The sequence below is a fragment of the Mytilus galloprovincialis genome, chromosome 3 (genome assembly GCF_965363235.1).
Source record: "Mytilus galloprovincialis chromosome 3, xbMytGall1.hap1.1, whole genome shotgun sequence".
In the NCBI taxonomy this organism is placed as follows: Eukaryota; Metazoa; Mollusca; class Bivalvia; order Mytilida; family Mytilidae; genus Mytilus; species Mytilus galloprovincialis.
Window position 1 is genome coordinate 42,094,828 of NC_134840.1, and position 17,356 is coordinate 42,112,183.

General features: G+C 31.3%; 1 protein-coding gene across 2 annotated transcripts in view; it reads left to right on the forward strand.

Annotated features, from left to right (window-relative positions):
* Positions 1-1,397: 1,397 nt before the first annotated feature.
* LOC143067976 (uncharacterized) overlaps positions 1,398-17,356 on the forward strand; it is a 37,816-nt gene continuing 21,857 nt past the window's right edge. For both annotated transcript variants that reach the window (XM_076241676.1, XM_076241677.1), the window contains exons 1-8: positions 1,398-1,462; positions 9,188-9,286; positions 10,302-10,349; positions 10,933-11,012; positions 11,755-11,807; positions 12,214-12,238; positions 13,323-13,366; positions 15,559-15,617. In XM_076241676.1, coding sequence (XP_076097791.1) covers positions 9,224-9,286; positions 10,302-10,349; positions 10,933-11,012; positions 11,755-11,807; positions 12,214-12,238; positions 13,323-13,366; positions 15,559-15,617 — 372 coding nt within the window. In that variant the 5' untranslated portion in view covers positions 1,398-1,462; positions 9,188-9,223. The remainder of the gene's footprint in view (positions 1,463-9,187; positions 9,287-10,301; positions 10,350-10,932; positions 11,013-11,754; positions 11,808-12,213; positions 12,239-13,322; positions 13,367-15,558; positions 15,618-17,356) is intronic.

The following is a 17,356-nucleotide window of genomic DNA, read 5'->3' on the forward strand; positions in this document are numbered from 1 at the left end:
TCATTAATCAGTGCACGTACTATGTCATTGGTAAATCTTATAAATAGTTATCATTGATGTAAACGGGAAACACTTATACCCTGTTATAATTTTTAATATATCTTTTTTACTTTAAATGTGATAAAAAAAAATCCATAGCAAGCGATCTTTTAGAAGGATTTCCAAATATGATTCTCAAAAAAAATAATTTTAAGTCAGCGTTTACTGTTGTCAATGGCCATTTGAAAATAACATTCATATTTTTTTCTTTCCCCCCTATGTTTCTATTGTGGTTATTCAGTGTATCTTTGACTATGGGTTGGTGCTTTAAAAAAATCATAGATATTCAATTTTTCGTCACAGTTAATTTTTCCATAGTAGATAAATTTGAAAAAATGATGAAACAATATTATTATCAAGAAAAAATATTTTAAATCAATGTTTTCTGTTGTCAACTGCATTTTGAAATGCAAACTCCAAACCTCCGTTCGACAAATGCCGTATGTACAGGAAACAAATGGATCGACATAATAGAAAGGTTGACTTTATAATAGTTCTGCTTTAGAAACAAAGAGTGGTAATTATTATTGAACAGGGCCGTAACTAGGGTTCGAATTCAGGGGAGGCAGGGTTTGGGGGCCGCCGATTTTTTTCTATATCGGGTATCCCTTTAAGGTCTTTCGCCATCTTGGATTATAAAAAACAGGGAACCTAAGGTCCAGATTTTCTACTGATCAAGTCAGCAAAATTTGATGCAGGAATGCAGATATATAATGTAAATGTTTATTTAAAAGAACCAGTTTATAAGAATATAACTTATAAATACTAATATTTGTTTAATTTAGATTATTTTTGGTTGTTTTGAAATGTTTTTTTAATTGGCATTTTAAGAGGGGTAACTCGAAAACAGTTCATTTTCTGAAGGAATCTTCATGGAATTTTCCTATTATATATTTTAGCTGGAAAAAACGGTGCGGAGACCCTTTCTGTTTGTTTTTTTTTTGTTTTTCTCAAAGCATTGTCTGAAAGCTATCTTTTCGTAATTTATAATACAATTCTATCATTTAGTTTAGTTTCTAATCACAAAATAGTGTTTTCCCTGTATAATCTATACAAAAAGTGTCATTTTGTCACAACCTGTAGGTTGAGAAAATACGCTGTGACCTATTATTTTCATTATATTTTTGAACATCTATATCAATAGAAAAAAAAATAGGCTAAGAAATATTTGTAAATGAATATTTGATATTTTCGAATGTCTTCAATGTTACTTCTCTTTCTTGATTGGAACAAGGATTTGTATAGTGATACAAATCCTTCATGGGAAATGTGTTTTATTGTTTTTTAAATTAGCTAGCAGTGCATAGTTTAGGTCAATTATACGTCATTTTCAGAACGCACCGAAGAGTTTTGTCCCTTTTAATCCTAGATGGCGTTATTGTTTAAGCGGGTTATTCCGAACTTCAAAAGTCAACATAAACAGGTAAATAGAAATACATCGCTTGTTTGTATTTTAAACCAAATAGGAAACTAATGACACATACACTAACTCAATTTTTCTAAATAGTTCCACATTTAAGGTACAAAACTGTACATAAAACTATAAAAAGGATATATTTGTGATTTCTGTTTTAGTGTTGTGACACTGATAGGTACGGAATGTGATTTTTTTTTAAATCAACTGATCTAAGAAAACTTTACCTCATTTTAAAGGCATTGTAAAGACATTTTCAAAACAGTTTCACTTTTATCAATACACATAATAACAACGAAGAAATAGCAAATTTTCAAAATGGTATTTTTTTTACTATTCTGGAAAAACTGTTTCCTCTCTTTAAAAAATAATAAAATATATTTTTTTAATCATTTGGGTTATAGCTTGGTTTATTTTGCTTAGTTTACATCTTGTTAGTCAATTTCAATCCTCCATATTAAGTTTTTTGGTCAAAATAGAAGCATAAAGCAGGGGTGTGGAAATGCTATACCCGACTCGCCCGACTCGTACATTTGAACAACCGGACAAGTAATTATTTTTGTCTTGGTTGCCCGTTGACAAGTAAAAAAATATACAAGACAAAGTTGAAATTCAACAAAAATATAGAATAAATTTCACAACGTATCAAGATGTTTAATTTATTTAAAAGAAACCAATGGTCAGCAAGTAAAAACATCAATGTTCATGACAATGAATATTGCATAATAACTGAATTACCAAAATAAATAAAAATAAGTATGTGAACCCGAGTCGCGTAACATTGCATTGGCTTTGTCCGTTGACCCGGGATCGTAAATTACGTTTTATCCATCATTCACCGGAAGTGTCATTTCTTTACATTTTGTATCGATATTCAGATTGGTAAATACTTAATAAACCACCGGATAAGCAAGACAAAAAGAGTAATGAGTCGAGTAGAAAACTTAAACGCAAATGGAGGACAAGCAGCATTAAAAAAAATAATTCGGAAGCGAGAATTTCAGACATCGTGGATATCAGATTGGCCCTGGCTATCTAGGATGGGAAATACATAAATGTTTTGTCTTATTTAAAGATGAAAGGTCAACATTATTTGTTGTCAAAGTGGTAAATAGAAGGGACAATTTTATTGCCAATCAAGACAATTATCAAGAAAAAAACAAGTGTGTCAGTTGAAAACAACCCCCAAAAAAACAATTGTTTAATCTATAAATTAGTTTCCATTTCTTTACTCACTGTCATCAAAATTATTATATGTACTAGGGCTCACGCTACCAGGCGACTTGGGCGAAGAAGTCGCTTTCCCGACTCACTTCGCTTTCCCCGACCCCAAAAAGCGAAAACAAGTCGCCCTGTTCTTGACGATACTCGCTTTCAGTCGCTTCCGTCATCAGACAGTCTGCACCAAAAACTTTTTCAACTACTAGTCCGAAGACCAATATTCTGACATTTTTCTTATTTGGCCAAACAAAGTTTTGCAAAAACTTACTAGTCCGAATGAAATTTTACTAGTGGCTAACTGTGCAGACTGATCAGACATTTTCAATTTTTACCAAGTCGATGTAACATCAATTTTTTATTGATAATTAAAGAAATTTACACCTAAACGATTGATTATCTTAAGAAAAGAGGTTGAAGCATTGTCTTTGCAGTGTGTAGCAGGTTATTTGATAAAAATACAACTTTTTATTACTTCGTGCATTTCCGCAAGTTCCGGTGGTTGTTACTCGAAAACGTACATCAACCTAAATTTCGGCAGCAAAATAAGTTTGTTACTTCATTTAAACGTGATAAAAGTTGCCTCCAGTAAATGTTCAATCCATTAATTGCATTAAAAACGTCATGTTCCTTTCCAAATAACTTGTCAAACATCGTTTATTTTTGTAAATTTTCTTGCATTCTTCCGCCATTGACCGATTTCTAAACTACGGATCTGAACCGGACCAGCTATGACCGAAATCCGTACTTTTACAATAATTACTTCGGACGCACGGATGGAACAGCTGACAGAAGAATATTGATCCCAAAGGGAAAAATTACGTATTCCACACGCATTAAGAGACTTTTGGTTACATCTAATTGATTGGTGTATATAATTCCCTATATTTTTTATGGATTGTTTCAAAGTTGCTCAACTCTGAGACTATTAATTATATTATGGCCCAGCTTAATAACTTTTATATTTTTTTATGAGAAACACTGAATTTCATACACAAGATAGATTTGAATTAAATTGTAATTGATTGTAATTTCTTTACATTTTTTAAAATAAAAAAAAAAAATTTAGTGCTAGATATAACTATTTAGTTTGTAGTTTCTCAAAACCTTAGTTAAACTTAAACAACTTTTAATTTGAAATGTTACTTTAATTGTATACTCAGATATGAATTGAATAATATAAAAAGAACATTATTTACATATGACCCTTTATACTATAGTAAAATCCAAACATTGTAGCGCACCGTGCGAATGAGCACTTCTCTTTCAAATCTCACCACTTCTCCCTATCAGTTTCAAAAAGAGAAGTCACTTCTCCCTATAATTCTGAAGTAGTGTGAGCCCTGATGTACATGTACCTACTGGCTACAATTTTTATTCAAAAACTGCTGCAAAATTGTCCTTTTCATGTCATTTCAATGGTTGGTTTGATGTTGGGTTTCTGTCCCATTGATGTTAACCAATTTCCTACTTTCCTAAATTTTTACAAATATAATCAAATGGATTTCATTTGTTTGTGATGCAAAACAGTTCTAAGAATCATATATAAGGCTTAGTTAACAATGGAATACTTCAATATTTATTGGGACCATCAGGGCAAGTAACTTATTTTCCGGACAAGTAAAATTTACAGTTTTCCTTGCCCAGGGACAAGTGCTCACAACAAATATTTCCACACCCCTGATAAAGCATGAAAATGTCAACCACTCTCATGAAATTCTATCGTCCAAAGTCACATAACATGACGATTTTTATATATTCCTTTTTTCAGAGCATCAGTTGGTATATTGAAGATGTAAAGTAAAACTTTATAAACATTTGAATGTAAAGAAACAAAATATAAATATTACTCTTTATATACAAATGTATATGTTTGTGTGTGTGTATAAAAAAGAAGATGTGGTATAATTGCCAATGAGACAACTCTCCACAAGAGACCAAATGACACAGAAAGTAACAACTATATGTCACCATACGGCCTTCAACAATGAACAAAGCCCATACCACATAGTCAGCTATAAAAGGCCCCGAAATGACAAATGTAAAACAATTCAAACGATAAAACTAACGGCCTAATTTATGTACAAAAAATGAACGAAAAACAAAAATTTAACACATCAGCAAATGAAAACCACTGAATTACAGGCTCCTGACTTCGAACAGTAAAATTAAGAATGGAAATGGGGAATGTGCCAAAGAGACAACAACCCGACCATAGAGCAGACAACAGCAGAAGGTCACCAACAGGTCTTCAATGCAACGAGAAATTCTCGCACCCAGAGGCGTCCTTCAGCTGACCCCTAAACAAATATATACTGGTTCAGTGATAATGAACACCATACTAAACTCCAAATTATACACAAGAAACTAAAAGTTAAAATGATACAAGACTAACAAAGGCCAGAGGCTCCTGACTTGGGACAGGCGCAAAAATGCGGCGGGGTTAAACATGTTTGTGAGATCTCAACCCTCCCCCTATACCTCTAGCCAATGCAGAAAAGTAAACGCATAACAATACGCACATTAAAATTCAGTTCAAGAGAAGTCCGAGTCTGATGTCAGAAGATGTAACCAAAGAAAATAAACAAAATGACAATAATACATAAATAACATCAGACTACTAGCAGTTAACTGACATGCCAGCTCCGGATCTCAATTAAACTGATTGAAAAATTATGTCTTCATCATATGAATATCAGGCACAATCCTCCCTGTGAGGGGTTTAGTATCATACCATCATAACATATATGAGAAGAACATAACCTGTGTCATGCCAACAACTGGTTTATTAAGAATAAATGTGTTTAGTTCCGATGCAAAGACCCTATAAGTGAATCTATATAAACGCCAAAAATAATAAATGTGTTTAGTTCCGATGCAAAGACCCTATAAGTGAATCAATATGAACGCCAAAAATACATACAGAATGTGGTGGGGTTAACCATGTTAGTGGGCGCCCAATCCTCCCCCTGACCTGTGACAGTACAACATAAGAACGAACTATAAAAATCAGTTGTACCATGAGAGACAAGAAAAGTTTTGAAATATGTCATCTGTCTTTGTATAATCATGATAGTTTTAGAATTTTCCCTTTTCATTAACATTCTATTTAATGAAATATTCTTATTCTTATATAGCATGTATAAGTGAATGCTTATAAATAAAAATAAACAACAACCTTCTAACAATTATTCTGCAGGACTAAAATACCTGTTGCACTGAAAAAAAATGAAAATAATATAACATTATTTTTATTCGAGAAATTTTAGACAAAAAAATTATGTCAGATCACTGTAAATATTGCATGGGTAAGTAAAGAAAATTCATATCTGTATATCAGTTACAATATTTATACAGTGAAATCTGTAAACCAATCTCATTCAGGAAATGCATTGAATGTGAATAGCATTCGAAGTGAACTGCCGCTACTGCATGGATTCCTATGTATGTTTTTAGTTGAACATGTTGAAAATACATATATTGATTGTTGTTAAAACCACATTATTCAGTATCCTTACTATCTCGTGTGCAATGACAAGTGGTTGAACTATCTTTAAATCGCAATAAACTGGCTGTATAATGCAAAAAAAAACTATCACGGCTGATTTCCAATCAAAACTAAACCAAAAGTTGTCTCTGCAAGGGAAATAACTCTGTATACACAAAAAGAAGGGTAATTTATAAAAATATATTTTGATATGAACACAGCTATCTAGATTTATTTATTGGACCTAATTATTTAATTAATATATTATAAAACTTAATAAAAAAGTACATTTTATGGCTGTATAACGTTCCCTTGTATTTTTTTGAAACGAATAAATTTCAAACCCTTGTTAGTACCTCAAATATTTCATCGTATTCCTGAAAATTTTAATATACAGAATCATGAATATTCATATAATATCTATCAAAAGCAATCAGAACCAGGCCAACCTTCTGAGACTTAACAAGTTAATAGAAGGCCATAATCGGAGGTCACCCAAAGATTTTATTTTTACACACATCTTGGAACAATTATTTAGGGTAATTTGGAGTTATCTCCCATTGGTTTGCCATACCTAGTTGTGACCTATTTATTTGGCCATATGACATGTATAAAGTATTTATCAAATGATAAATCGGATATTTGATTATTACAATTAAGAATCTGCACATGGCATTAACTAGCAAAAATCATAATTAAACATATAAACAATTTATCTATCCATAACCTTTATCCTATATTGGCACATCAAGCAATATGCAGACAAGTTAAATTTGTGAATTGAAACCATGAGAAATTTAGGCATTTCAATCACTTATAAAACCTGTCACAAAGGCAGGATCCCAAAGGCATACACCTTATCGCTATTTGTTTGCCATCACAAAGGTTCCCATTAATTTTGAAGTCATAATTCAAAATATCTGACGCCACAATGGAAAAGTGATAGTTGTATGATGTCAATAGTTCAAGCAAGGCAGATTCTAGGGTCAACTGGGAAAGATTTTCAAATAATGATAAGGTTTAGGCCCTTTACTAACAGGCTTCAAACATTATTTTTCAGCTACTTTTAGCGTCTAATTAGTTTAAATTTTGCTGTGATTCATCAAAATATCTTGATTAGTCAGAGGTAAAGTGTACATTTTATTGTCAGGCACCAAAAATTATCGTTAACATTATTTGGCAAGAATTTTAACCGTTAAGGCGTTATTCTTTATGAAGGTCCCCCCATTACTACCCTCATATTTACATATTAAAATTAACAAGCTGCAGGATCATGTTTTTAAAATCAGCGAACTAATGCAAATTCTATGGTTTTGACAGTTTTTTCCTAAATTTTGCACTTGTTTTCGTTTTAAAAAAAAAAACAGTTTTCATTTCCAGCACAATGTTTGAAAAAATTTGATAAAATGAACACATATTTTAACAGGAGTACTAAATTGATTTCGAAGTATACACTACTACACAATTAGATAATAGTTGTGAAACTACTAAGTTTAGTGACAAATGAAGTCATACATGTACAAGAAACACCTTTTATTAATTAGTTTATTGTCAAAAGCTTCTAAATGCTTGAATTATACCTTTTTTCAATCAGCTGAAAAGTGATTTTCTGTAAATTTTTCGAAAAACATATATGATTTTAAGGTAAAAAAATCAGAGTTTTACATGATAAGGATGTTGGAAAATTCTGAAATAGATGGATGGCATCAACCTACAGTGGTGTGGAAATATTTGTTGTGAGCACTTGTCCCCGGGCAAGTGAAACCTAAAACTTTACTTGTCCGGAAAAAAATTTACTTGCCCTTATGATCCCAATAAATATTGAAGTATTTCTTGTTAGCTGATATATGATTCTTACTTAGCACTGTTGTGCATCACAAACAAATGAAATATATTTGTTTATATGTGTAAAAAATTAGGAAAGTAGGAAATCAATGGGACAGAAACCTAACAGCTCACCAACCAATGAAATGACATGTAAAGGACAATTTTGAAGCAGTTTTTGAATAAAAATTGTATACTAAATTTGAGGACAGTGATTGAAGAAATGTAAACTAAATAATAGATAAACTATTGATTTTGTGGTGTTTCTCTGAACTGACACTTGATTTTCTTTCTTGATTATTTATTATTGTCTTGATGGGCAATTAATGCATCCCTTTTATTTTCCACTTCGACAACAAATAATGTTGTCAATGACCTTTCATCTATAAATAAGACAAAAACTTAATCATGTTAATTTATTTTCCAAGTTTCCATAGATAGCCAGGGGCAATCTGATATCCACGATGTCTGAAATTCTTGCTTCCGTTTGTTTTTAAATACTCTGTGTCCTCCATTTGCATTTAAGGTTTTCTACTCGACTCATGACTCTTTTTGTCTTGCTTGTCCACCTTTAAGTATTTACCAATCTGAATCTCGATACAAATTTTAAAGACATGACACTTCCGTTAAATGAAGGGTTAAACCTAATCGACGATCCCGTGTCAATGGATAAAGCCAATGCAATGTTGCGTGACTCGGGTTCGCATACTTATTTTTATTTATTTTGGTAATCAATCTATTTCCGGTATCATGTAATATTTATCGTCATGAACATTGATGTTTTAACTTGCTGAACATTGGTTTCTTTTACATAAATTAAACATCTTTATACGTTTTGAAATTAATCTGTTTTTGTCGGATTTGAACTTTGTCTTGTATATTTTTTAACTTGTCCTCGGGCAACCAAGACAAAAATAATTACTTGTCCGGTTGTTCTAATGTACGAGTCGGGCGAGTCGGGCATAGCATTTCCACACCCCTGACCTATTATAATTCTTAGCAATATATTTCACTAATAATCATGATTATGAATTTTACAAGCAACAATTTAATTTTTTTAACAAAATGGATAATGGTGACTGGCTGCAGAAGCCCTAATTGCACCTTTTTATTAGATCACAAAAAGAAATAAAATGTGCTGTCTAACCCTTCATTTTTTTTTCTTGGAATACACATCATATAATTTTAGAAACTTTTTTTACCAGATGAATTAATACTGTACTATGTATTAGATAGTAGAAATGGAAGAGGATACGTTAGATCATAGATTTAGAAGAAGGAGATCTGGACGAAGATCTTCATCGGTAAGTCACACAACATGTTGCTTAAATAGTGTATAGAAATAAGCTCAAATTATATTTGCAGTGCTATTGAATGTCAATCAAAGTTTTTGATAGTTTTTATTAAAAAAAAGATGTGGTGTGATTGCCAATGAGACAACTCTTCACAAGAGACCAAATGAAACGTAATTAACAACTATAGGTTACTATTCAATCTTCAACAAGAAGCAAAGTCTGTACTGCATAGTCGGCTGTAAAAGGCCCCTAAAATGACAAATGTAAAAAAAAAGTTAAAGGCCAAATTTATGTACAAAAAAAGGAACAAAAAACAAATATGTAACACATCAACAAAAAACAACCACTGAATTAGATGCTTCTGACTTAGGACACACAAACAAAAGATGTACATACAAAATGTAACATATGTGGTGGGGTTAAATATGTAAATAGCGGGATCCCAAACGTACAATGTACATGTTATTGTACATACATGTATAAACAGATAATATAAATTGAACTTTTTGGTGGAGTCCTTTCAATGGATAACACTTCATCATTTGTTATCATAAATCATTTTTATACCATGAGATTAGATCACAGATCTAGACTATAAGAAAAAAAACTTGCCTGTTAAAAAAAAGCAAAGTTTGTATACATGAACAGCTTCTATGTTCAGCAAAACATTTGTACAAACTCGTTACAATTTCTTGATATCTAATAAAATGAACACAAAAAGTTTTTATTCAAAAATGTTCACTAAATTCAAGTGTTAGATTTTATTTACAAAATGTAAAGAGAAAAAAACTTTTCCTACATGAAAAAGATGTGGTATGCATTTCTAGATAGAGTTTTTAGCTACATTGAAGACTCATTAGTGGCCTTCGACTGCTTCCTGCTCTTTGGTTGGGTTGTTGTCTCTTTGACACATTCCACATTTCCATTCTCAATCTTATAAAAAGAATATGTTTTCCTGAAAACATCTATTTGATTGCACTGTGAAATAGGAGTTTAATCTTTAAAATTTGATTTTTTATTTCAGATCTTGAAGACAAAAAATCCTCTGTTAGATATTGATACAAATCAGGCAGTATGTAATGTTTATAACAACTTTATTGTTATTTTCAAAGAAATTCCTTGATTTTCTGTATGATAATTTCCGTCTCATGCTACTCAAGTGAGATGTTTTTTCTCAGTTGTGTAGAAAGATAATTCATGACACTATAAGTGTTCACCATTGATTGATTTTGCTTTGGAAAATAGTGATAAACAGACATAAATGGTCTTTCAAACTATAGGATGATTGATTTTCGGTTGTTTAATGTCCAGTGGCTAATATTTCCTGCATGTTCTGGATGATGTTTTTCCGCTACAACTCATCTAAGGGCTATCACCTGTTGATGAGATTGCAGCAGAGAAACTTGCTTGTTTGAAGACAGTCCATGGATCTACTAGATATTTGTAAAAAGTTTTGTGTCAGAGTCCTTTCAATAAACTAAGAAAAAAGACAAAATTCCAAAAACTGAATATATAGTACAAACTCTTGACAAAATTATTTAGGGAATAGTTATTACATTTTCCATGTATTAAATATGTATTAAATATAACTTTGAATTTATAGTCACATTTATATTCATTATAAACAATAATTTTTGCATACATTTGTTTTACAGGTGACAGAGGTTATACCAAGGAAAAAAGCAAGAATTTCATCATCAAGGAGAGTAAGCTTTGCTGAAACATACCAAGTAAAGTAAGTTCATTTTCTCCAAGTTCCAAATCAGTTCACACTAATTTTTTGGCTTATTCCTTTAGGCCATGTAAAGTTAACTTCCTGTTCTTAGACCCTGACTTGTTAGAAGAAAACATGTGACTAGATTGTATTTATCACCAAAACAAAATGAATAGATCATGAAAATTGCATTCAAGGAAAAGTGATATCTCTGAACTTTTTTTGAGACATTACTATAATCAAATTATAAGTAGATAATATGGTGTGACAGCTCTCAAGGAACACATTTTTTCTTATTAAGCCTTCTGAATTAAGCATAATGATAGATGCAGTTGTTCTCTCTGTTTATTTAAGAATGTCATCAGACAAAAAGATAAATTGTAGAAAAGACATTAAATCAAAGAACAAATAATTATACTGGACACAATTCTATTCTAATTGTTGAACATAGAATGAGACTACTATACACCAGAGTTCAAATGATGTGGATAAAGACAATTATAGGTCACTCTCGACATTCAAAATCTTCAAAACCCTATAACGTAGGAAGCTACAAAATGTAAAACAATTCAATTGAGAAAACCAACGGCTTGATTTATACACAATTTACAAAAAAAAAACAAATATGTGACAAAAGGCAACCACATGGAACATGAATGTGACTTTTGAGGTATGTATTAAAAAAAATATTTCTATTGTACCAAGGGATGATTTACAAGTAGTTACAAGGCAAAAATCATAGCTGTTATATCATATTTTCCAGAGAATTTCAAAGAGACTCTCCCCATAGATGGCTACCAGACCCTGAATCTGAAGGTACTATTAAGATTATTATTATCCATCTTAAAACTAGCATACATTTAGATTGTATATCCATTGTGGGTTCAAATTGTTCATATAGGTTATAATATTTATGTTATATTTGGGATTAAGCATCTAGAATGACTGCAGTCTGTCCTGTTCTTATATTTTTCTCACTAAGTTGGCACAATGAAACCAGACACCAAGTTATTTGATGAATGTAATGGACTAAAAAAGTATCTGGACAATATACTAATATTGTAATTTATTGAAAAACTACCCTAAGGTCTATCAGATGTTAGAATAAAACTAAAAGCAGATGTTTGTGACTGAATTGTTCCTGATGTGTTAAATATATTTCATCTAATAAGGAGTCAAACCTTAAAAAATTAAATAAAAATCATCTTTTGTTATATTTCAGATGATTCTAGTCCAGAACTTGAGAGGTAAGCTTACCCTAATGAGGCTAGTTTTTGGTTAAAGATTGCAAGAACTGCAATCCTATGGTATTTACTTGATATCTATATCTTCCAATGTTGGTCACTACCTTTGATAGTTCAAACAAATTAGTGCAGTGAAGTGATGTTTAAATAGATCCTATCCAGTCAATGTCATGCAATGTATTGATGATACGTTATACATTTTGTGTACTTTAATATCTAAGTTACAGTATGATTTGTATTTGAATTAACATACTTGTCAAGAAAAGATTCTTTTTATTAAAAATTACATGATAAGTATAAAAAAAATCAACTACTAATGTACAATCATGAACAAAGGAAGATAACTCAGCAAAATACAATTCAATGTTTATTTTTGAAAATCACAAAATTCCAAATGAAAGCAATCTTTACCCTTAAAGTGCTCACCTTTCACCTAGATTAAACATAAACAATACAGTAATCCTATGAAACATACAGATCAAAGGACGCTAGGTGTAAAAAAACTCTCAACAATAAACAAGTACCCATTCTAGATGTCAAGCTTTGAATCACCCCTATTGCAGACCAGCAATAACTGGTGAATTATCACTAATGTCAAATTCTTAATATACAATATACATTCATGACACTATTTCAGAGCCACGAAATCAATAGTTTTAATGGAAATTAATAGTATGCACCACACACCCTTTGTGATTTAACTGTTCAATCTTATGTTAGTTGCCCAATCAAGAAAAAGGGCACATGTTCCATACCATTGAATAAAATGAGTGTGGTCTTGACACACTCTAGAAATGGCATAACTGCAAAAAACACTGAGTGTAACTTGAAAACCAATACCATAAAGGATTCCAAATTTAAAAAAAAAGCTGAATGTCACGAAAACAGTACTGTATTTTTAGACAGAGAAATTTTGCTTTCTTAAATCTAATATTAGCTACTTTACTTCACTAGAAGTATGAAATATTTCACATATTCAAACACTAAAAAATCTGGTAGACACATTGTCAACATGTCATTTTAAGTGTATTTGTCTCCATGGTTAGCAAAGCCTATAATTTGTTTTATATTTAATGGATGTTTTCAGACTGCCTGATGTTCCACAGCATACCAGCAGAAGTGAAATTCAAGGTAAAGTTTATTAGAGATATTGGCTAACCTCTATAAATAGACATCCTTGTTATTTTACAAACTAATCAAAGACGACACCTTTTAATACATTATACATCCATTTGTATGGATTCACAATTCATTTAACAAACAGAGTTTAGCACTGTATTCCAAAGACCTAGAGCTGACTTTGCATTGATGAAAATGATCATCTGTCTGCAAAATGAAGAAGTCTATGCAACTGTTGGTGCTATTCAAACAGCTATTCCAACCTATCAATGATGGTGTTACTTGTATAATTTTAACACTCAGTCTTAGGTTAAGATTAACTAATAAAAACATTATTTCAATTAAACATTTCATTATCAGTCAGATATATAACTCTAAAGGGTTATTACAGAAAATAACATACATTTGTTACTGTGGACTAAAAAATCAAAGAACTGTGTCTGTGATAACATATGTATGTTATATGTTTCAAAGGGACAATATTCATCATTAGTTTAGTAAAAATTCGTAAGGGTTCCACGGAACCCAGTGTCTCGCCTACTTTTGCTGTTAATCGCAGACTCAACAAAAATGAGGAAAAACATCAATAAAAATTTCCCTCTCGATACTGTCTTTTGATTGAAAGAAGCTTCCAAGTTTGGTAAAAAATCCAGGATAGTTTATGAATCTAATAAATGTTTTATAAACTTTAACTGCAGACTGTATGTAATGTTAACTGGAAGAAAAACTAAGTCCATTTATAAGTAAAATACGGAAAAAGTGATTTTTTTTTTTACAAAATTTACTTCTGAATAATATCTTATGATCAGAAACAAGCTTTTGTCTAATTTTGGTAGAAATCCAGGATAGTTTAAGAACATTATAAAAATTTTAAAAACTTAAACCAGAGTGAATGTTTTGTTTCTGGCAAAAAAACTAAGTCCATTTATAAGTAAAATACGGAAAAGTGGAAATTTATTCTTACAAAATTTTCTTCTTGATACTATCTTATGATCATAAACAAGCTTCTGTCCAAGTTTGGTACAAATCAAGGATAGTTTATGAAAGTTATTAAAATTTTAAAAACTTTAACCACAGAGTGAATGTAATGTTTCCTCGCAGAAAAACTAAGTCCATTTATAAGTAAAATACGGAAAAAATGGAATTTTATCTTTACAAAATTTACTTCTGGATACTTTCTTATGATCATAAACAAGCTTCTGTCCAAGTTTGGTAGAAATTCAGTATAGTTTAAGAAAGTTATTAAAATTTCAAAAACTTTAACCACAGAGTGAATATTTGTGGACGCCGACGACGCCGATGACGACGGAATGTAGGATCGCTTAGTCTCGCTTTTTCGACTAAAGTCGAAAGGCTCGACAAAAATGTATACAAGTTCAATTGATATTACTATTGTCTTTATGTATACTTAACTACAGAAAGATATAACAGTTTATAGTTTGTCAATTATGCATAGTACACCTATGTTATTACAGAAAAAATATGCCTGTAATAACTAAAGGGTGTTATCACAGCTACTCCAAAGCATTTGCTCAGACATACATCATGCTTAATTACAATTTATTTTAATTCATTGTAAGAAATAATGACCAGAGCATGTAATGAGGTTCTGTGCAAGCTTCCCAGTAATCCCCAAGTGTCTCATATAATAGGTTACATTCCTTTAATAACTAAGCCTTGTTATTACAGCTAAGTCTATCTCTTAAAAGCCTTGTCTCATTGATTTACCATGGTTAATCAAAAATGTATTAATCTAATTTAAAAATTAGTTATCAAGGCTATGCATTTAGTTTCTGTGCAAAGTCTCAAGAGTTCCCTAGAGCCCACTATAGATTAAAATATTTTACAAATAACAAACATATGTTATTACAGATTTAGAAAATTTAAGGAATAAAGAGTAGACAGCTCATGAAAGTATCTGTAATAACACATGCAAGTTATTTCCTGTAATAATCCTATAGAGTTATATCCCTGACTGATTATTATAATTCCAAAATGTCCATAATGCATTAATAAATGTTTCAAGAAAGACAAAATATGTTAAAAAAACCCTTTATGATTGAATGCTTTAAGAGAGGGGCTTCTGTATTTTGTAAGCATGAAACATTCATTCATTGTTTTATTTGATAGTATAATGATTTGTATTTTATTTGATAGTATAATGATTTGTATTTGATTTGATAGTATAATGATATGTATTTTAGGTTTAGATAAGTTGTTAACAGGACCTATACAGAACAATTTGCCTTCTGAAGAACAAATTGTAAGTTTACTTATAATTCATTGACAAGAAGAAGATTTGTTTTGATTCAGAGATAGCGCTGATATTGAAAGAAAATTTATTTTAAAAAAACTGAAGTTTTCCTGAAACGGGACTTCATATGTCTTTTTTACACCCCACCTACGATAGTAGAGGGGCATTATGTTTTCTGGTCTGTGCCTTCGTTCGTTCGTCTGTCTGTGCGTCCGTTCGCTTCAGGTTAAAGTTTTTGGTCAAGGTAGTTTTTGAAGAAGTTGAAGTTCAATCAACTTGAAACTTAGTACACATGTTCCCCATGATATGATCTTTCTAATTTTAATGCCAAATTATAGTTTTGACCCCAATTTCATGGTCCACTAAACATAGAAAATGATAGTGCGAAGTTCAGGTTAAAGTTTTTGGTCAAGGTAGTTTTTGATGAAGTTAAAGTTACATCAACTGAAACTTAGTACACATGTTCCCTGTGATATGATCTTTCTAATTATAATTTCAAATTATAATTTTGACCCCAATTTCACGGTCCACTGAACATAGAAAATGATAGTGCGAGTGGGGCATCCGTGTACTATGAACACATTCTTGTTCAATCTTATTTTAATGTCTACACTTGTTAAATATAGGCTAGTTTCTTGTGTATAATTTGGAAATTAGTATGGCGTTTATTATCACTGAACTAGTATATATTTGTTTAGGGGCCAGTTGAAGGACGCCTCTGGGTGCTGGAATTTCTCGCTACATTGAAGACCTGTTGGTGACCTTCTGCTGTTGTTTTTTTTTCTATGGTCGGGTTGTTGTCTCTTTGGCACATTCCCCATTTCCATTCTCAATTTTATTTTATATCAAAGTTATTATTGAAAAATTAAAGGAATATGGCTTTGACATGAAAAGGATCAATTCATACTTTTAATATGGATTCTTTGAAATTACAGTAACTTGTAATTTGATAAGATTTGATAGGTCATATACAGTGCCTCATCTGTTCACCTACCTTTACACTTTACTTCTTATTACTGGAATAATCCTGATAAGAAAGTTGACGTTTGTTTATAAACAGATTTCTAATATTAGATGTTGAACTGCCTGTGACAAGGCAAGTAACGTGAAATCTGTTAACCTTTTGATATGCATCTTTGAGTTTGAATAGTTATTTCCAAGTTATTTCTTCAAGCAGGACTTGAAAAGTGTGCCTATGATAGGGAAGAAGTCACTGTCAAGTTGAAATAACTGAACAAACTTCAATTATTTTTCTTAATTATGTGTAAAACCCATTTTCGTTTTGGAATTAATGGTTTCAGGTTTGAGGGTCCTCTTTCAGCAAGGTCTTGGTGGGTCCAATCCCATGACAAGAGTCTTGCTTGCTGATAGCATGTTGATATATATGATATATAGAGATAAACTGTAAACAGCAATAATGTTCAGCAAAGTAAGACCTACAAATTAGTCAGCATGATCAAAATGATCAATTAACCCCTTAAGGAGTTATCGCCCTTTATAATCAATTTTTAACCGGATTTTTGTGACAAAAATGTCGGTTATTGATTTGGGGATGTACGGCTGTCGGGAGGGCGGGCGGCAATCAAATGTTGTCCGTGCATTAACTCATGAACCGTTTAACCAAAGCTTTTAAAATTTTAAAATGTTTTTACTGACAACTATACGAAGGTCAAGGTCAATAATGGCGATTTTGACTTTTACCTTTCAGGAGTTATGGTTCTTGAAAGATTGAGAAATGGAGTTTCCAG